The sequence below is a fragment of the Typopeltis vanoorti genome, chromosome 5, assembly GCF_054136105.1.
Source record: "Typopeltis vanoorti isolate ZY-2024b chromosome 5, IOZ_Tvanoo_1.0, whole genome shotgun sequence".
NCBI classification, from domain to species: Eukaryota; Metazoa; Arthropoda; class Arachnida; order Uropygi; family Thelyphonidae; genus Typopeltis; species Typopeltis vanoorti.
This window is the reverse complement of record NC_143553.1, coordinates 27,701,581-27,723,917: the sequence shown is the minus strand read 5'-3', so window position 1 is coordinate 27,723,917 and position 22,337 is coordinate 27,701,581. Positions and strand designations below refer to the sequence as shown.

The following is a 22,337-nucleotide window of genomic DNA, read 5'->3' as shown; positions in this document are numbered from 1 at the left end:
TGGCATGATTCTTTCATCTTAAGTTTCAAGTTCGGCCTGCTCTTTGTTCTCTTCTGTGCCTTCTTTTGATTGTAAGTTGCTGACCATCGGAAAGTTGTTTGAACCTTTCAGACTGACTTCGGAAGTGTTTACGTGCAGAGCTTGTAAGCCTTTCTCATACACACAAAATTTAATAAACAACCTTTCTAATGCCGCCATGTAGATCTATTACATACAGCTCCGGCGGCATTAGAAAGGTTGTTTATTTTTAACACCCTAACATATTCTTATTAAAGTATATACAGTTAATTTCCAAAGGCTATTTACAAAAATATCTAACACAAAATATACAGAGACAAACAAGGTTATTTTTTACAACATTCTTATGGGAATTGACCTAAGTAAAAAATTGACGTAATGTGCTTTGGAATATTTAAGCTACAATCGAGTTTTTACAATATCGATAAGACAATAGTCTAAAATTCCAAGTAGTCCAGCGAAAACCATCTGTGACAAAATGAACCTAGTTTATTTATTTAAAAACACAAAAATACAAATTTATTAAGTATATCTTTATAGAGTTCATAATTAAAAGGACTCTAATAATAATAATAGATTTCTACAGATGTGTCTCATCTTGTTTTGGTATTATCAAAATTATCAGTTATTCTGAAGCATTATGAATTTTGCTAATTTATTATTATGCCACTAATATTTCTTCAAATGCGGCATTTTTTACAACAAAACTGGCTAAGTTATGTTGAATATATCTGTTCGCAAATATACTCAAAATCCCTTTGACCTAATAAAAAGGCAGAATGCTGATGAAACTTCATCAGCATTCTATCTGTTAAAATGCAATATCCCCCCCCTGCAGTTAATGTATTATTGTAGTTATGTGCACTGTATTTCTTGGATTGATCCTTTTTTGCTACAGAATTTACTTATTGTGTCTCTTCCCAAATAAAAACGAATTTCACATGTGCGAAAATAAATAATCAAAATATTTGTTTGCATTGGAAGTATTATGTCAAATATTTATATTTTTTAAATAACATTTATTGAAATAAATATGACATTTTGCTTCATTTCCTTGCAAAATAGGATTATATGGGTCGCACATTTCAATTTTAGGAAGGATTTTTTTTTTTTTTTTTTTGTTTAATGAACAACAAATGGTGTTAAACTGCATTACTCGAGGTTTCCGATTGCGAGTCTTTTTAATTTATATCCAATGGTATTTTATCAGAGATTCTACGCCTTTATATTTTGCTTAAAACTGCAACAGTACAATTACTTTGGAAAAATAACGAATTCAAACAAATAGAAAGTGCGCACGTTATCTAGCAGTATTTGTGTATATATGTGTGTGTGTGTGTGTGTGTCTGGTGATAATTTTGGGAGGGGGGGAGTTAGCCATTAAAGGCGAATTAATTCTGTTATGAAAATTTTGGAAATAAAATTTCATTTTGGCGCATGCACCTACACATGCTTCAAAAGATAAACTGTAGGGAAAATATCACTACTTCAAAACTGCTGCATAATATCGAAATTAGCCGAAAATATGTACATAACAGTTGACTTCATAACTGCCGTTTATTTTAATTTGTAGTCAGTGATTAGGGGGGAAACCAAGCAAGTTTTGAAATGCAAAAACCTACAGATTACGTTATAAAAATTATGCATTACATGATATGATTCAAGATTTACGTATGATAACTAACCTTCGAACTAAGATTATGAATAAAATAGGAAACTTAATTTGGAACAGATGGAGGCTGTATTCATTTTTAGATTCGGATTTTCATGAATTTATAAAATAATTGTTTGACAAAAATAATTATCTTCAATCAAGTTCTTGGAGAATTTTAAAATGTATTGGCAATTAAAATAATTAGCAAAAAAATTGATAGTGACATTGATCTTCCAAAGTGATACAACATGAAGTGAAGAAAGTATGAAAGGATTTCTTATTTTACGCTGGCATTAAAAACTATAATTATACGATAAAAACAAGCAGCAAAAGGAATATAACTCATAGGTATTTAGTCTGATATAACTTAGATTCCGGTTACCGAGCAAACAGCAAGCAATTGTGTTTCTTGCTGTAGGCCACAGAACGTAGCCAAATAATGTAGATAAGTGTACTTTTCAGCGTGAAGGATTATCGCACCTTCTAATGGACATGACAGTCAAACTACACTTCTTATCCATGTTCTTTCAGCAGGTGGACAGAATATTATCCAGGTTTTCTGGACGTGTATGTATGTCCAGCAAAGAAATGGTATGCTTACATACATGAATTTTATGGAATACAGAGTTCCTGTTAGTTTTATATTCTAAGGAAAGAACAATGTATTTCAAATGGAAGCCTCACACATTTTTCAGCGGCCTCTAGTTTTTATATTATGAATTTAATATTTAAAAATAAGTATTTTATTTTGCAACTATAACTACGCTGTTTTTTTATTCTTCTTTGTGAGGAGTAAGGTTTTAATTAAGGTTTTAAAATGCGCCTAATGGTAAATGCTGCTCTGCCCATTTCTCTGTCCAACTTGCTTTCCTGTTGTCACATTCTCTTCTCCATTCACAACCACATCAGTCCCCCACCTCATCCACTTTCTTGCTCATTCATATCATCTTTGACATTCACTGATATATTATTTGCATCAGTCATTACACTCCCTCCATTTCCATTACTTTCCCAAATGACTCACTCCAAAACACTTCAGATGCAGTTCTGTTGCACTCTTATACAGCTCCATTTATCCCTCAAACTTGTCCCACATTCACAAGCACTCCTTTCTCTTCACACATTTCTGCTAACAATCCATTCAAGACCTTTGCTCTCCACCACATTACATCATCATATCTAGACAACATATAAACTACCCTTCTGACCACACTGTTGTCTTACACTCTCCTCAACAATCTGCTGATATCCAATCTCACATTCTTCCTATGCCTAACCAAATCATTCGTCCCAACTACAAGCATTTACTCCCTTACATGCTTACTTCTCATATCTAATGCTTCAATCAACCTGTTCATTCTCCCTCCTGGAAAACAAACCTCATGCACCCTCTCATCCACCACACCTTTTATGATAGAATCTCCATATAATGCTATTCCTGAGTCATTCGCTACTTCTTTCTCTCAACTTTCTTTCACACTCTTTTGTTTGTATCCACCATATGTCCAATTTCATTCTGTACATGACTCATTTCATTTCTCATCTTAATCATTAAATTCAACTCTTACATTCAAGCAATTGCTCCCGCTATTACTTTGTCAGTCCGACTATCCTCTATCCGACTATCCACAGTCACGCCAGCTGTTGCTTCATCAATCAGGCACACTTCTGCTTTCATAATTATGCCTGGTTTTCATTTTTTTAATTATTTCCATAGTCACCTTTTCCACACATGTTCTCATGCTTTCACCTGGTATTCTTCACTTATAGTTCCCAACTTTCATTAAAATCACTGCAATCCATTAATATATCACATTTTCTACTGACCCTCGCTTTCTCACTCTTTTTGTTTAATCTCTCAACAAACACATCTGTCAGATTTGTAGATATATACATATTACATTCCCAGCAACAAACCATCTTGGTAAAATCCACACTAATTCTTAGTTTAATTCAATTTTTCATTACTGGTTTATTCATGCTTTTTGGCTATCTGATAAGTATCTCTTTGGTTCTTCATCATCAACACCTCCTAATTATATACAATCTCAATCTCCTCAGATGCAAGTCAAAACACTGTATCATCCTTACCTTCAAGGGGCACTCCATTATTACCAGAAATAGCTTCACTTTCTTTGTATAATACCGGTGAGTTATCATTTATTAACAGTCACCGGATGTTATGCACATTAAGACCACACCTTTTAATTGGATAAAAACCTACAAAAACTTCAAAATACAGTGGTACCTTGAGATACGAGTGCCCCAACACACGAGTTTTTTGAGATACGAGCCATCACTAAGTCGATTTTTTGCCTTGAGTTACAAGCCAGAATTTGAGATACGAGCCTGCTTCAGTGACAGCACAACCACCACTCTGCTCAGATTCCTGAGTCTTGTGCGTCGTTCAGTTCAGTTCACATGTTTGCCTCACTGCAGAAGCATTACTGTCATGTTCAGTTTTAATTTTGTGTTTTTTTTTGCATGTACAGTTATTTAGCTAATTTTTTTCATATAACCATGAGTCCAAAGAAGGTGAGTGTAAAGAACAGTGGTGAGAAAAGGAAAAAGGTGATATCCATGGAATTAAAGCGTGAGATAATAGACGAACATGAGCATGGCGTAAGAGTAATAGACTTGGCAACGCAGTATGATCACACTACTTCTACGATATGTACTATTCTGAAGCAGAAGGACTCGATAAAGGCTATAACTCCAGCTAAGGGCATTAAAATTATTTCAAAGCTATGCAACTCTGTCCATGAAAAGATGGAGACCCTGCTGATTTTTTGGTTGACAGGGAAGCAGCTCGCAGGAGACACTGTGACAGAGACTATAATTTGCGAGAAGGCACGAGCCATTTACACAGATTTGCTGCAGCAGACCCCAGATACTTCAGCAGAGGAGGCTTCACAAGAGTTCAAAGCCAGTTGTGGGTGGTTCGAAAATTTCTGAAAAAGGACCGACATTCACTCCGTTGTCAGGCATGGTGAGGCAGCTGAGGAATTTGTAAAAACCTTTGCTGAATTGATCGAAGCCAAAGGATACATCCCCCAACAAGTTTTCAACTGTGACAAGACAGGGCTCTTTTGGAAGAAGATACCAAGCAAAACTTACATAACGGCAGAAGAAAAGAAGATGTCAGGTCACAAGCTCATGAAGGATAGGATGACCCTTGTACTGCGTGCAAGGGTCAACATTTGTTCATTATAATATTTGTTATAATTTGTTCATTATAAATACATTATTATAAAAAAATTGGAGTGGTTTTTTGGGGGCTGGTACGAATTAATCTCATTTTAATTAATTTCAATGGGGAAAATTGATTTGAGATAAGAACATTTTGACTTACGAGCTCGGTCATGGAATGAATTAAACTCGTATCTCAAGGTACCACTGTATATATTTTTTTAACTTACATCAACTGAAGAAATCTCATGCCAGCTGTCCTCTGAAGAGAATGAGTTAGTTCTTTTATATGAAATAACTTCTTTTGCATCCATTAAAGAAAGCAGTTCATTCTTCTCCCGTTTTAATGCTAATGAAAATAATAACAGAGGATGAATTAAAAAAAAAGAGGGAGCAAAAATCAGCTGCTGTTATATTAAACCCAAAATAATTACATTGAATAGATAAGCAAAAAAGGAAATAATGCTCACTTCACAAACAAAATACTGATACATACCAATTAGAACTTAATCTCTGAACTTAAACTTATTTCACAGATCCCAAACATATTGAATAAGTTGGCAGTGTTTCCTTTTCTCTTCCTAGAATGAATTTCCTCAGAAGAAATTAAATAATGACATCCTCAGTTTTGTAACATCAGTGAGCAATTGGATATTCCACATCAAACATCTGTTGGATATTTGAGATATCTGAAATAACGTATTAATTTGGAGAAAAAATTTCTTCCTAATGAATCAGTTATTGGGCATGAAACCCATATTTTCAGAGCATTTCTATGTCAGTCCATCTAACACTTGGTCTTTCACCTGCCATTTTGGCATTAAACACCTGTCTTGCTAATATTTCCTCTTCTATTCTGTTTTAAGTGACAATATCACCTCATATTAGTTCTGAATGATAACAAAGTCGAGTTCCTTCCTCTAATTTTTCACAAAACTCTCTTATGTAGTATCCAGTATTTGATCAACTGTTTTATTTTTATTTAAAACTAAGCACTGAGATACATAAGTTGCTTCTGTTACCTCCCACCATTAGAACTTTAGAAAGTGCTGATGGGGGGGAGATAAGAACCAAACCAAACAGTTGAATTTATTTTATTATGTGATTGCTACCCACAAAAGGTTGCTGCTAAGCCTATAGTACATTTGTACCATGGGAGGGCTGAGAATTTTTTTTTTTCATTTTTATCAATTTTATATATATATTTTTTTGTAATTTTTTATTTTTATACAGTGTCCAGAAACCCTGTTCTAGAGACCAAACGGAAAGTTTTCAGCCATTTCAGGCCTTCAATAAGCGGGACGGTGGTCTCACAATGGGTGATGAAATTCATCTTCCACCTAAAGATGATCACAAACATCCATGTCCACAGCAGGATTAGAATCCATGACCTGTTGGTTGGGAGAGCAGGTATGCTAAACACTCGGCCAACCAGCTAAGTGAGCATTTTGCAGGGGTGTGCCATCTAGGTGGTGAAACTGTCTGATAGGATAATAGAGGTTGAAGAAATGGAGATGCTTAAAATATTGCAGAAGCTTAATAGGAATACAGGGATTAGATGGCATATTGGTCAGTGTATTCCAAGAATATGCAAGGAAATTATCAGCTCCTCTGACCAAGCTGTTAAATTTAAGCCTCAGTAATGGGAAGGTACCAATGGAGTGGAAAGAGGGCAAAATAGTCCCACTGTATAAAGGATGCTCTAAGACAGAAGTAGCAAATTATAGACCAATCAGCATCTCAGTAGTGGTGGTGGTTCAGGACTGGGTGGATAAGAATATGATACTCTTTAAGGAACAACATGGTTTTGTGAAGGGTAGGTCTTGCCTTAGTAATTTGTTTACTTTTTATAATCAAGTGACAATGGAGTTGGATAAGGGAAATGGCTACTCAGTGATATTGCTATAATGCAAAAACATTTAACAAGATTCTCCATAGAACTCTATTTCATATATTGGAGCAAATGGGGATGGATTTGAATCTGGAGATTTAGATTAGAGGGTGACTGATGGATGGAAATCAAAGAGTGGTTTATAGAGGAGTTTAGTCCAGGAGAAGGCAAGTGAGTGGTGTATCACAATGGTCCGTACTTGGTCCTCTGCTGCTTAATTTGTATATCAGTGATATAAGAAATTATTTGAAAAGGAAATATTCAGTTGTTTACTGATGATGCTAAACTGGGAAAAGCAATGGTAAATGAAGGTGATGCAGAGATCCTCCTTTAACATGGCCAAGTGTAAAGTTAAGCACTTTGGAAAGAGATCAGAAGCTGTGTACTATACTGATGGAACTGAACTGCAGGAAACTGATGACACCAGGGACTTGGCTGTGAATGTGGACAGGGAGTTGAAATTTAGAGAGCATATTGCAAATGTAACCAAAACAGCACATCAGATTACATGTTTCTTGAAGAACACTAACAAGCAGAATAGAAAGGTTACTGTTCCCTTATATAAGGCTTTAATAAGGCCACATCTGAACTGTTGTGCACAGATCTGGACTCCTGGCTTCCATGCAGATGAAAAAGTTGTGGAGAGGATCCAGAGGCAAGTGACAAAGATTGTGGCAAATCTGTAGAACTCCCTATGAGAATAGATTTTTCTTTCTGCAAGCTTCAAAAATTAGCTGGTAGACAAAAAAAAAAGAAGAGACAGGATAGAATCATTTAAGTTAAAGGGGTTTTGTAGGTGTATTAACAACACCACAAACACTTTTAACAACAAAGATGTTTTATTAACGCTTATATTTTGCTGATTTTCAACTCAGCATCATCAGAGCACAACACACATGTAAACGTGACAGTGAGTGAGTGAAACAATATAATTGCAAAAGACAAAAGATCTAAAGTCCTATTTTTTGGCGCCCTCTAATGAGAGAAAAAAAAAAAAACAGCAGTTATCCAAGTTTTTCTTAAGATAACCGTCTCCCAAATTTTTGGCAAATTAATGCAACCATATTTGTCAAGGTTGGGAGAATTCTTCAAAGCCACTGCTGACTCAAAAAATAATCTTTCAGATCTATAACGACTCCTAAATAGCACATTCGTTTTCCTCCATCTAATCCTGTGTGAAGGAGTGTCCAAAGCGTGGTCTGCCAGTCCCGACTTGCCATAGTAATAGTAGCGAATGTATCTTTCATGTTCTTCCAGGCGGATGTTCACTGATCTTCCTGTTTGCCCATAATAGGCCAAATCACAGTCACACGGAATTTCATACACTCCTGGGTGTGCTAAAGGGTGAAGTTTATCCTTAGGCAAGCGGATCAGAGTTGCCAGCTTGATATGAGGTTTGAAAGTGGTGCGAAGGCCATGTTTCGACAATACTTTGGCTATCTTTTCCGACGTACCTCTGATATAGGGAATAGAAATGGTCATGTTGTATTCTTGTGTATTAGGGGAGGGCAGAGTAATGGGCCTATGTAGTATTTTATCTATTTTGTAGGGATTGTAGCCGTTGGCTAAGAACATATGGCACAGATATTGGAGTTCAGTGGTCAGAGCTATATTGTTAGAACAAATGGCTCTGGCTCTGTGTGTAAGTGTTTTTAAAATGCTGTACTGTTGGACTGGGTGATGATGTGATTGTTTATGTAGGTATCTTCCTGTGTGTGTAGGCTTTCTGTAAATAGAAAAATATAGTGAACCATCTGAAAGGTGGGTGACTAATGTGTCAAGAAATGGTAAACAGTTATTTGATCACGTGGTCGTAAATCTATCGTCGGAAACACTCACTGAAGAAGCCAAGAATGCTCTCAGTCTAGGACACAACGTGCGACTAGGTATAGCAAGTATTATAAACAAGGCTAAGCCTCCAAAAAGCAATATGCCACGTAAGCAAATAACTGCCCTAAAAAAGCTATATAATAATAAAAATATTATTATTACAAAAGCCGATAAAGGAAATGCAACAGTTATCATGAATAAAGAAGAGTATAACAGAAAAATGCACAAGATCTCATATGTGACAGTTCCACATATCAAATTATACATCAAGACCCTACGATGTCTCAAAAGAAAAAAGTCCGAAAATTACTGAAAAAAGTGACATCATGGCCCAAAGAAATCATCAGGAAAATAAAACCAATTCATGTTAAACCACCTCGTATTTATGGATTACCAAAAATCCACAAAACTAATATTCCCCTATGCCCCATAGTTGATAGCATAGATAGTCCCACATATAAACTGGCCTGGCATTTAGCCAAGTTGCTTGCCCCTCTTACTGGCAACTCCTTTACTTTTGTAAAAAACTCAATCCATTTCAAAACACTGGTTAAAAATCTAATCCTAAAAGATTCAGACATAATGGTTAGTTTTGATGTCACCTCCTTATTTACCAATGTACCACTTATAAACACTCTTGATTTAATCAAGTCTAAATTTCCCCCAGATATTTTTGAATTATTTCAATTTACCATGAATGCAGGTTACTTTACATGGGGGGGGGGGGGAATTCTACAAACAGATTAATGGTACTGCTATGGATTCCCCCCCTCTCCCCCGTTAGCAAATATTTACATGGAACACTTTGAAAACAAAGTACTTACCACAGCTACATACAAGCCACAAGTGTGGTTACGCTATGTAGATGATGTGTTTGCCATCTGGCCCCATGGACAAGACACTTTGGATGCTTTTGTCACCTACCTAAACAGCCAACACCCCAAAATTCACACAGTAGAAAAAGAATCAAATAACTGTTTACCATTTCTTGACACATTAGTCACCCGCCTTTCAGATGGTTCACTATCGTTTTCTATTTACAGAAAGCCTACATACACAGGAAGATACCTACATAAACAATCACATCATCATCCAGTCCAACAGTATGGCATTTTAAAAACACTTACACACAGAGCCAGAGCCATTTGTTCTAACGATATAGCTCTGACCACTGAACTCCAATGCCAACAGCTACAATCCCTACAAAATAGATAAAATACTACATAGGCCCATTACTCTGCCCTCCCCTAATACACAAGAATACAACATGACCATTACTATTCCCTATATCAGAGGTACATCGGAAAAGATAGCCAAAGTATTGTTGAAACATGGCCTTCGCACCACTTTCAAACCTCATATCAAGCTGGCAACTCTGATCTGCTCGCCTAAGGATAAACTTCACCCTTTAGCACACCCAGGAGTGTATAAAGTTCCGTGCGACTGTGATTTGACCTATTATGGGCAAACAGGAAGATCAGTGAACATCCACCTGGAAGAACATGAAAGATACATTCGCTACTATTACTATGGCAAGTCGGGACTGGCAGACCATGCTTTGGACACTCCTTCACACAGGATTAGATGGAGGAAAACGAATGTGCTATTTAGGAGTCGTTATAGATCTGAAAGATTATTTTTTGAGTCAGCAATGGCTTTGAAGAATTCTCCCAACCTTAACAAATATGGTTGCATTAATTTGCCAAAAATTTGGGAGACGGTTATCCTAAGAAAAACTCCTGGATAACTGCTGTTTGTTTTTTTTTTTTCTCGTTAGAGGGCGCCAAAAAATAGGACTTTAGATCTTTTGTCTTTTGCAATTATATTGTTTCGCTCACTCACTGTCGCATTCACATGTGTGTTGCGCTCTGATGATGCTGAGTTGAAAATCAGCAAAATATAAGCGTTAATAAAACATCTTTGTTGTTAAAAGTGTTTGTGGTGTTGTTAATACCGTGAAAAATAAGTCATGAATAACCATCAACACCTAAGCTTATCTGTTAGATTGGGGTTTGTAGGATCGACACTTGAAGACCTTCTTTTTGGTATGGCAAGAAGGAAGAGAACGAGTGTCACTAGCAGAAGTTATGTAAGAGTGTGGTTAGCAAAGGGTGTTAGGACTATATTTTTTGCTTGGAGGGTGGTGAATGCAGTGGCGTAGCTAGAGCTGTTGCTGCCCAGGGTGGTCCCTGAGTTTGCCGCCTCTCTCAATACACACCAAAAATATTACAAAAGTCAAAATAATGTGTAGGTAAATAATTAAAAACTATGTTTATTTTTGAAGTAAAACTGTAATTTCAACATTCTAAAATGTTATTTTTCTTACTTTTCTGTTAGCAGAATCGTCGATGATATTGGCGAAGTCTATTTCATGTAGGTAAAGTAGGTCATTTAGGTAATTACCTACATTACCTAATTCTTAATTTCATTTAGAAAAAACTCCTCTCACAACTAGCAACACTTACAGCAATTGTGAGGTAAATTCGCAGTAGTATTACAATATTTGGAACTGAGTTCTCGAGACTGTATTTTAGAATTAACTGCAAAAGTTCAAAAAGGTTCAATGCCCGGGGTGGACTTCATTTGCGACCTGTCTAGTTTATTCAAGTCCTCTTGTAGGGCTGCCACATCTGCACTATTACTGATAACCCTTCCCAGCTTCATATCATCTGCAAACAACTGAATATCCCCTTGTAATTCATTGACAATGTCAGTGATATAAAGGTTAAACAACAGGTCCCAGTACTGACCCCTGTGGAACCCCACTTGTAACCTTCTGCTTCCTTGATATTGCCCCACCATACACAACTCTCTAATACCTATCAGACAGCCAATCTTGAATTCATTTGACTAACCTGACATTTAAACCCATGTGCTGCAACTTAAATATCAGCTTATCATGTTACACCCTGTCAAACGCCTTTGCAAAATCCAAAAAAATGGCAGTATATGCCTTTCCCTCGTCAACTGCTCTTGTCACTTTATTATAAAAGGTAATCATATTACTAAAGCAAGAATGCCCCTTAACAAATCCATGTTGATTCTCAACGATAACATTACCCTCATCTACCCAACGCTGTATATAGTTCCTCATTTAGTTCTCCAAGACCTTAGCAACTACTAATGACACACAAACTGGCCTATAATTAGACACTTCCAATCTGATACCACCCTTGTGCAGCGGCACTATCTTACCTTCTATTCTTTAGGAGGTACCTTTCCTGAAGCCAGACTTTATTGAAGAGCCAGGTCAATGGAGCTGTCAGTTCTTTAGCACATTTTCTCAAAACCCATGGTGAAATACCATCCAGTCCCACAGGTTTACTGATATCTCGAGTACTCAGTATTCAGAACATACTCTCCTCTTGCACCTCTAAACCTGCCCCTATCCCTCTAGTATTAAAATTTTCTTCTCCAGGATGAAATACTCCAATAAAGTGCTCATTGAACAACTCCACTATGTCCTCTGCATCAGTCACTCTATTCCCATTTTTATCCCACAATGTCATTTTTCCACAATCATTTCTCCTCATAATGGCCACTAAAAAATTCCCTAGGATTTTCTTTGGATCTTAGGGCCAATCTCTTCTCATACTCCAGTGTTGCCTTTCTTGCCATACTAGTCACTCTCCTGGCCTGTATCTTATATTCATGTATCTGCCCTCCATCCCTCTCCTAATATCTCTTCCATAATCTCATTTTCAACTGCAGTTCCTGATTGATATTGTTTGTCATCCACTTTACACCAATTTGTGTCTGCTTCTTCAGTCGTAGAATACAGCTTACTATTGCTGGTAACAAATATTCCTTCACAATTTCCCAAGCACTAATGATATTCTGGCCTTCCAATTCTGCCCTCCAATGAACTACCCCTAGTTGATACCTAAGACTATTATAATCACCTTCCTTATAATTCCACATACAGTAGACTCTCTCGACTATCATGCCTAATGTGGCAGAAGGGCAGGCCGGATAACACAAAAGCCAGATAGGCCAGAGTTCTAGGCCACATTTTCATACAAATGTGAAAAGGTACGCCTAAGATGAAAGTGTCAAAACTTAGGTTTTAGTTTTTGAAAAAGTCCTTGAGAAAAAGATGACTGCTTCACCCTTTTAACCCTCTTCCACGATATAATGTCCCTCCACTTACGCAATCAGATGATATCAGCTGGCATCGATGATATCACCTGAACCCTTCCTCCTGCTCACTAATGTACTGCAGCGATGCCTCAATTGTCCTGAACCCTTCCGAATGTGGGATGAGATTTTTCCTGTCATCTAAGGATGCTTCCTCCTCTTCTTCTTCCCCCTGTGTCGCCATTTCCACAATATCGTTGTCAGTTATTTCATCAACTTCGTCGTTTGACATCCATTCTGTAATGTCCTCTACATTGACATCGTCACAGCTTGGTACATTTTTGAGCAACGAAACAAGTTTATCATTTTCATCTTCCACTTCGGTTTCACACATGGATTCAAGTTTGAAATGTCCACCTCCATGGTCCAAAAGAATTTTCCAAGACTTTACAAGTGATATGTTTCGAATCTCTTTACTAACAATTTACTAACATAACCAGGAACAGTGGCAAACGTAATCCGCACTTGTGGACATCTGATACACAACTGATGAAGTGGAGAAATCCGCACTTTGCATGTCTCAACTTGTGTTATGCACATGCCACATAGGAGGACTGTAGCAGACGCCCACTTGCAATGCCTTGGCAAAGTAAATTACAGTACGTATTCCTCATTTTATCACAGAGAATTACTGTATTATTATAATTCTCCATGATAAAATCTGGGCTCCAGATAGTACGGAGGCCGGATAGCCAAGAGTCTACTGTACGTTCCCTTTTCTTTGATACTCCTGCATGTCTATTCATCTTCCAAGTCAAAACCACACGGTCACTCTCTCCAATTGGTGGGAGAGATGTCATCTAACTTATTATCAGTTCTTCTGACATTATAAAATTCAAAACTCTTGAACCTCTTGTTCCCTCTATTATATGTTGCCTGACACATTTGTCCCTCAAGAATTCTAGAAATTCCATACCCTTATTACTACATGCATTTTGCTCTTCCCAGCTTATACTGTTGTAGTTGAAATTTCCTATAAAAATCATTCTTCTTGCACTTGCCAAGCTCAACTGCCTAAACATCTCCTGCTCCCCACCCTCTGTGCTCCTTGGTTTGTAGCAACACCCCCCACTAAATATCCTGTCTTGGCCACTTCTACCTCACACCATATGCTTTCAAAACCATTACTGTCACTGCCTTCCAAAGCCTCCACTCAGAGGACATAAGTCATCATTTATCATAAGCAGTACTTCACCACCACGTTTTCTTTTCCTATTCTGCCAAAAAATGCTGTATCCTGCTACTTCAATTCTTGTTATTATATCATCCTCCATCAACCACATCTCAGAGATCCCAATAATCTTTGGCCAGGCTGATGCTATCAGCGACACCAATTCATCTCCTTTATTTCGGATACTTCTGGCATTGGTATAAAGCATAAAAATGTCACTGCTTCTATACCTATCATTATCCACTCTCGACCCCACTGGACTCAGTGTTAGCTGATGTTGTCCCCCTTCCACCAAGCACCCATTCCCACAAGAGGCCACCCCTGCTACCATCCACCCTGGGAATTCTAGTTTCCCTGCATTGACACACTGACTCGTTCAGAAAACAGCAATCTCTCCAGATGCCTTCGTCATTCCTCATTCAAATGCAAGCGATCATTTGAGAACAGAAGAGAACTGTATGTGAATACAGTTCTCTTCTGTTCTCAAATGCCCTCCAACCATCCACATATTCCAATCCTTGCTTCTGACACATTCTGGCTATTGTGCTATTAAGTATTACTGCTCTTCTGCTCACCTCGTCACTATCATATCATACCCGGGCAATACACACAATCTTTCCACTCTGCATTTTCGTTTGCACAACCTCAATCAAGAATCTCAGATCTCTCGCCACCCCGATTTACATTGCCTCTCAAGTCATTCATACCCACCATCCCATTGATATCACCCCTCTTAATTGCCATAGCCACACTTTCTATTGAGGCAAACATTCCTCTGGCATCCAATCTCACACCATGGATCATCGAATCTCTATACATCACGCCTCTTACTACTCTGTTCCTTGATTGCTCACCTGCATTCCTCACTCTCTGTGTTCCCCTACTTACCTGATGTCCTGGCATCACTCTATCCTTGGTTCTAGCACTCCTTCGCATTTTTCTCATTTCCTCTCTCTGACTGTTTCCATTCTCCTCTCTTCTATCATTCCCATAACTCTCTCTCATTCCCTCTCTTCTACAGTTTCTATTCTCTCCTCTTATATCATTCCCATACCTCTCTCATTCTCTCTCCGACTGCTCCTATTCTCTCCTCTTCTAGCATTCTCATACCTCTCTCCTTTTCTATAATTCCCAAAACACTTTCTCACTGCTACTCTGATTCGCCTTGCATTCATCTCTTCCATTCTCCTAATCTCATCTTTCATACTTCTCATCTTATCTCATTCACAAGACATTCCACTTCCTCTTTCAGCTCATATATTCCTCTCTGCAAGTTAGTCACTCTTACTCGCCATTCTAACAATCAAGACCATCTCCAAAAAATTCACTCATTCAAGCCTTCCACACTCCAGACTCTTATTGTCTCATTCATATTTCGCTCGTCATTCTCTCCTATCACACTACTGGTCTCCTAACATTCATTTCCCATTCCTGATGCAACTAGGTCGGTTATCGAAATATCTAATTCATTGAATTCCTCCCACTGCCTACATTTTGCACATATAGGCACTCCCCCTTCTCTCACCCACCACATATCCAACTCCTGGGATGCATACATGCCGCAAGCACTGCATGCCACAGTTCTTTATTATGTTTACGTATAATAGAGTCCTTAAATGGCGGAGGACTTGGTGACACGGCATTTGTGATTGCAGCTGTGGCAGCCATCATTCCTTACTACTGAGGAACTACTTTTTTATTGATGTATGAAAGTGTTAAGAGGGCACACCGCATCAGCACTTATCTTAATTGGTCCGATGCAATTAATTGTAGGATAACTTTGAATACTTTAATTTATCAATTAATATAATTTTAAATAAGGAAAGCATAAAGGTCAATTTATTTTTACATAAAGTAAAATCAGGAATGTGAGATATAAGCGAGAGCAAGTTATATTCAAGTAAATACGGTACTTGAGGTAAAAAAAGTGATCTAAAACATGAAATGTGGAAAGGCAGCTGGAGTAAATGATATATGACCAAAAATTCTCAAATGTGGAGGTATAAAAGTTTTACAGCTGCATGATTCATAAAGCTTGGTCAGAAGGTCAAAGGAAATTAAAACTGAATGTGAGAATTACAAATGAATCTCTGTATTTCTGGGTGATAGCATGAAAAATATAATGAATGTAATTTAAAATTAGAAAAGAAAAGTTAAAGAGATGGTAGTTCTGTTAGGAACAAATGATTAGAATGATGATGAATATGGTGAGAGAGAGAGGATATGAAAGGACTGCTGAAAGAAGCACGATGGAAGAGTGAGAAAGTGAAAATAGTATATACCAAGCAGTGGCACTGCCTGCCCATTTAGGTAGATTGTGTGCTGTCGTGTAGCTTATGCAACCCACGCTACAAAATTAACATCAATTTGACCATATGATTGCATTTTTATTGATGTATGAAAGTTTTAAGAGTGCACAGCACATCAGCACTGATCTTAATTGGTCCAATGCAATTAATTGTAGGATAACCTTGAATACTTTATCAATTAATATAATTTTAAATAAGGAAAGCATAAAGGTCAATTTATTTTTAATTTTAATTTATTTTTTCATAAAGTAAAATCAGGAATGTGAGATATATGCGAGGGCAAGTTATATTCTAGTAAATAAGGTACTTGAGGTAAAAAAAAGTGATCGCAAACATGAAATGTGAAAAGGCAGCTGGAGTAGATGATACATGACGAAAAATTCTCAAATGTGGAGGTATAAAAGTTTTACAGCTGCATGATTCATAAAGCTTGGTCAGAAGGTCAAAGGAAATTAAAACTGAATGTGAGAATTACAAATGAATACGCTACAAAATTAACATCAATTTGACCATATGATTGCATTTTTATTGATGTATGAAAGTTTTAAGATTGCACAGCGCATCAGCACTCATCTCAATTAGTTCAATGCAATTAATTGTAGGATAACTTTGAATACTTTCATTTATCAATTAATATAATTTTAAATAAGAAAAGCATAAAGGTCAAATGAACAACAGCTATGCTTCACGCATGCCGTTTATGTGAGAAGCACAAAAGGTTTACACTTCATGGTGAGATTAGATTATCACTGGCAAATACTAGAGTAAGACACTGATAATTTGAATTTTGATAAGAATTTTAAATACAGCCACATAATACACACAGAAATTGGAAAAAGTAATCGCTTGGGAAATTATTATTTTTACGGACTGAACCAAAGAAAGGCTGAAATAACTCGTTTTACTTACAACTTATTATGCACAAGTCCAACTTCATTTGACTATAATCATACAATCCGCAAAAGCTTTGGTAGAAAACGGGACATTCATACATTGTCAACACTGTTTCCCATTGTAAATATGGGCAAAGGGTCAAATCTGTATAACTGAGAGGAGACCTCCACATAGCCTTTAAAGGAATGCGGAGAACCGACCAGGGCTTCTGACCTAATGTCCAATCCTCACCTTCTCGTGGTGCACCCTGTTGGGTATCTACTTTGATACTGAACGAACGAGGATGGGCTGGCAATTTGGGATTTAGCCGACCAAATTGTATTCTTATTGGTTAAACCAAAATAAAAAATGATGGTACAACATGACAAAATTTCATGCCGGCTGGGGCGTCGCCCGGTTAAACAAGGCCCCCGTTGTTTTCGCCAGGGAACCAGGGCGAACAGCGAAAAGTCAGCTACTGGAACAAATCTGAAAACAAACCCCAACTCAACATCACCAGAGTTAAAGATCGCTACTATCAACGTAAGAAGCCTGAATGGCAAAGAAATGGAGCTAGCTGAGGAATTAGATAAGTACCAGATCGACATAATAGGGGTGACTGAAACAAAAAAGACCAAAACTGGTGAGATCTTTCTGAGCAATAAATACAAAATGTTATATTCAGGCAATAACAATCAAGGAAAAGAAGGAGTAGCCATAGTATTCAACACAAAATACGAGGCTAATCTTCTTGAATGGCAGTCAGTCTCAAGTAGAGTAATGTGGGCAAATATGAGAATGGGGAACTGGACAATGAGACTTATTTGTGCCTATGGTCCCACAGAAGGTTCTACTAAGGTAGAAGTGGAGGAATTTTTTGAGGCTTTAGAAAAAGCAACTGACACAATGAAAAAGGAAAAGTTGGTCCTTGTTGGGGATCTAAATAGTAGAGTAGGAAATGATTTGAGACATACAAAAATATTTTGGGAAAATTTGGAGAAAAGAGCAAAGCTAATAATAATGGCAAATATCTGTTGGATTTCTGCTCAGGACATGGACTGGTTATTACTAACACCATGTTCCAACATAAAAATGTGCACAAATTCACATGGAGAGAAGAGGCTAGGAATAAGAAAAGTCTCATTGACTATGTTATTGTTGATAGTGATGTTTTCTCCCTGGTACAGGACACCAGAGTGTATAGAGGATTTGAAATTGGAAGTGATCACTATTTAGTCTTGAGCAGAATAAAATTGAATTTCATATTGAAAAGAATAACATGTAAGAAAGTTTTAAAGCGAATAAAAGTTGAGCAGCTCTCAGATGTAAACTGTAGACTAAAATACAGAAATATTATTGAAAAGAAAATGAAAGAGTTTGAGAACAGGAATCAAACCTTGGAGATTCAGTGGCAAACTCTGAAGGAAACATTGATTGATTCTGCCAGAGAGGCATGTGGTGAGGTTGTGTGCAAAGATAAAAAAATCAGAACTCCCTGGTGGACACAGGAAGTTAAAGAGGCAGTGAAGGAAAAGAAGAAAGCATATCAAAAGTTCCTGGCAAATAAGTCAGCTTTTACTCTTACAGAATACAGAGACAAATGTAAGAAATCTAAACAGTGTGTAAAACTAGCTAAACAAAAGTCATGGGAGGACTTTGGCAAGAATATAGAAAATAAATATCAAGAAGGTGGCAAAATATTCTGGAGGTTGTTGAAGAAGCTTAGGAATGGAGGAAAGAGTGCTGTAAAAGGAATTAGAGATGATAAAGGTGAAATGAAAACAGGAGAAAAAGATATCCTTGAAGTATGGAGTAATTACTTTGAAAAACTGCTAAATGAAACAAGCAGTGATGACAGCACAGTGATAAAAAACACTGACCAGGCATGCAGTCAGGAATACATATCCATACTTGAAGTAGAAAAAGCCATCAAAGGCTTGAAATGTGGAAAGGCAGCAGGAGTAGATGATATTCGACCAGAAATGCTGAAGTATGGTGGTATAAGAGTCTTACAGTGGCTGCACTGCATAGTTCAGAAAGCCTGGACAGAGGGACGAATTCCCGATGATTGGAGTAGAGCTCTCATAGTACCCATATATAAAAAGGGAAATAAAACTGAATGTGAGAATTACAGAGGTATTTCCCTACTGAGTGTTCCTGGCAAGATCTATGCAAGTATACTTGAGAAACGGTTGAGAAGAATTGTGGAAGAAAAGCTTGGTGAAGAACAAGCTGGATTGAGGCCAAATAGAGGCTGTCAGGATCAGATCTTCACTTTACGACAAATAGTCGAGAAAGCATGGGAATATAACAAAGATCTGTATTTAAGTTTTGTCGATTTGGAAAAGGCATATGACAAGGTGCCAAGAGAGAAGCTATTCAATACGCTGCAGTTATATGGTGTCAATGGGGCATTATATCAAGCAATACTTAGTCTTTATTTGAGTTGTGAGTCAGCAGTTAGAATTGAAGGAAGTACAGGAAGATGGTTTAATGTTAAATCTGGTGTGAGACAAGGATGTACATTATCCCCTCTGTTATTCATTATCTATATGGATCACATTATGAAGGAATGTGGTATTAAACCTGATATCAAAATTGGAGATGTTAATGTCAGCTCTTTGCTTTATGCGGATGATGTTATACTTCTAAATAAATCCGCTACAAGTCTGCAAGATTCTCTGACTAAATTGAATAGCTGTTGTAATAGATATGGTATGAAGGTCAGCAATAAAAAGACAAAGACAATGAAAATAGGCAGAATCATTGAAAATGTCAACTGTGTTGTGAATGGAGAACCTGTGGAACAAGTAAAACATTTCAGCTACTTAGGCACAATTTTTACTGAAGATGGTAAACTAAATATAGAAGTAGACAACAGAATCAGCAAAGCTGGTATCGTGGGAAGTCAATTGAATAAATTCATATGGAATAAGAAAGAAATTAGTCGGAACACTAAATTAGCTGTATACAAGACTGTGTTCAAACCAATTTTAACTTATGGATCTGAGAGCTGGGTCAGAAGTAAAACACTTGACCAAAGACTAGAGACCGCAGATATGAGAGTCCTGAGAAAGATTAGAGGCGTGAACAGATGGCATCAATGGCAATATCATATTAAAAATGAGGCTATTAGAAAAGAACTTGACATTGTCAGCATCCAGGAATGCGTTAGCAGAGCTAATCTCAGATGGTATGGTCACTTGAATAGAATGGGAGAGGAAAGATTAGCAAAACAAGTGTTCTCTGCCAGGTTGGCAGGAAAACGACCCAGAGGAAGACCAAGATATAGGTGGATTGATACGGTACAAAGTGCCTTAGACGATAGAAATATAAGATCTGATAATGTTGGAGTCTTGACAAGTAACAGACTGATTTGGAGGAAAATTGTAGATAGGAAGTTAGTAATGATGTAATTTTTTCATGTAGTACTGTCATATCCTGTACACCCCTTGAGGGTACATGGCAGGAATTTGATGATGATGATGATAATAAATATACATTAAAACTTGTAGTTCACACTTCATGCATGTAAAACAGATGAAACTCAGAAAACAAAAACAGCAACTCATGACAAATGACATTGTTCAATTGGATTGCTTCAACTAACAACTTCTGGGTGCTACTGTCTCACCATACACCTTGCCTCAACTTCAGGACCGATTAAAACTATTAGAACGTTAAGAATTTGACACATTGCGCCATCTGCGTGTCTGTTTAAAGGGCTCAAAGGTGTCAGTAAAGGAAGATTATCCCATTATTCAAGAATTTGGAATGGAGAATATCAGACCTTATAATAAAAATGTTACAGAGGTTAAATGTGATTATTAAATCAAAAAAAAAAAAAAAATAATAATCATAATTTATTCAGAGATTACAAACAGGGAAAAAACCTCGCTTAACGCGAATTCGATATGCATGATAATCAGTTAGCGGAATTGAGTGAAATGATACTATTTCCTGCTTTAAGCAAGTGATTAATCAGTTAATGTGATTTTTTTTATATTATGTGAAACTTTTTGTCGCCAATCTCAGCAAGCAGTGGCAATTGTCAACATAGCAGCCAGTGGGCAGTGGCAGTGTGTGGGTGGTGGCCACCAATACTCAGCAGTTGACTCAAAGATATCATCACAAGCGCAAACTGTTCTCTTGCTCAATTACTTTTCCTTCATTTTGCTTTAATTTAGATACCTATAAGGCGTTATTACATTCAACCACTGATATGGAAAAGAAAAAGACTGACAAAGAAAGCGGCAATAATAAAAAGAGAAGAAAAGAAATTATGTTAGAGGAAAAGCTGGAAGTCATTATAAGACATGAAAGTGGAGCTAGTAATAAAATAATTGCATGAGATCTGGGATACAGCAAGTCTACAGTTCAGAATAAGAGCAAAGAATAAGGAAACGTTGCTACTGCTTCTTTAAGCATGCAGATCACCCGAAATAGAAGCCATTTAATGATCGAGATGGAACGTCTTTTATCACTCTGGATTGAGGATTGTAACCAAAAAAGAATAACTCTTAGTACAAGGAATATTTAGGCAAAAGCTCTGAATATTTTTACATCACTGAAAGAGACCAAATTTCAAGAGGAATGTGAAAGTTTTACTGAGAGTTTAGGATGGTTCAACTGTTTTTAAAATCAAGCTGGACCGCATAATGTAAGAATAACTGGGGAATCTGCTAGTGCTGATAAAGATCTGTGGCCAAGCTTCCTGAAGAATTGCAGAGGATAATTCAGGAGAGTGATTATAACGATCGTCAAATATTCAACATAGATGAAACTGGTCTCTCTTGGGAGCGTATGCCAACAAAAAATGTCCTAGATAAAACTGAAGCATCTCAACCAGCATACAAAGTATCTAAAGTCGTCTTACGTGTTTATTAGGAGGTAAAGCAGAAGGTGACTTTAAACTCAAGTCTATGTTAATTGATCATGTACAAAATCCAATATCTAACATTATTAAAGAAATCAGCATATTTGGAAAAGAACTTGGATTTAATGAACTGGATAATTTTTTCAATTGAAGGTGAATTAGCCGATCCCATATGGAGGTAGCAGTTTTTTCTCCCAGAAACTCGGATTTTTCATCCCGCATACAGACAAATCACCCCTTCAGAACACACGCAATTTACAGACAAAAATACTAGTGGTGATGGTGGGCAGCAGATGACATTGATGGTGGTAGAGGTTTGATGTAGTTGTGGAGATGGAGAGTTGTAGTGTAGGTGTCCTCCCTCAATGAGTCTTTGGACTCCTTGGAGG

The 22,337-nt window shown here is 37.2% G+C and overlaps 1 protein-coding gene across 1 annotated transcript in view; it reads right to left on the bottom strand.

Moving 5' to 3' along the window:
• Nucleotides 1-22,337, bottom strand: part of LOC150106274 (coiled-coil domain-containing protein 125-like) — a 272,049-nt gene that overhangs the window by 129,841 nt on the left and 119,871 nt on the right. The window contains exon 6 of the mRNA XM_090392299.1: nt 5,092-5,210. Coding sequence (XP_090248425.1) covers nt 5,092-5,210 — 119 coding nt within the window. The remainder of the gene's footprint in view (nt 1-5,091; nt 5,211-22,337) is intronic.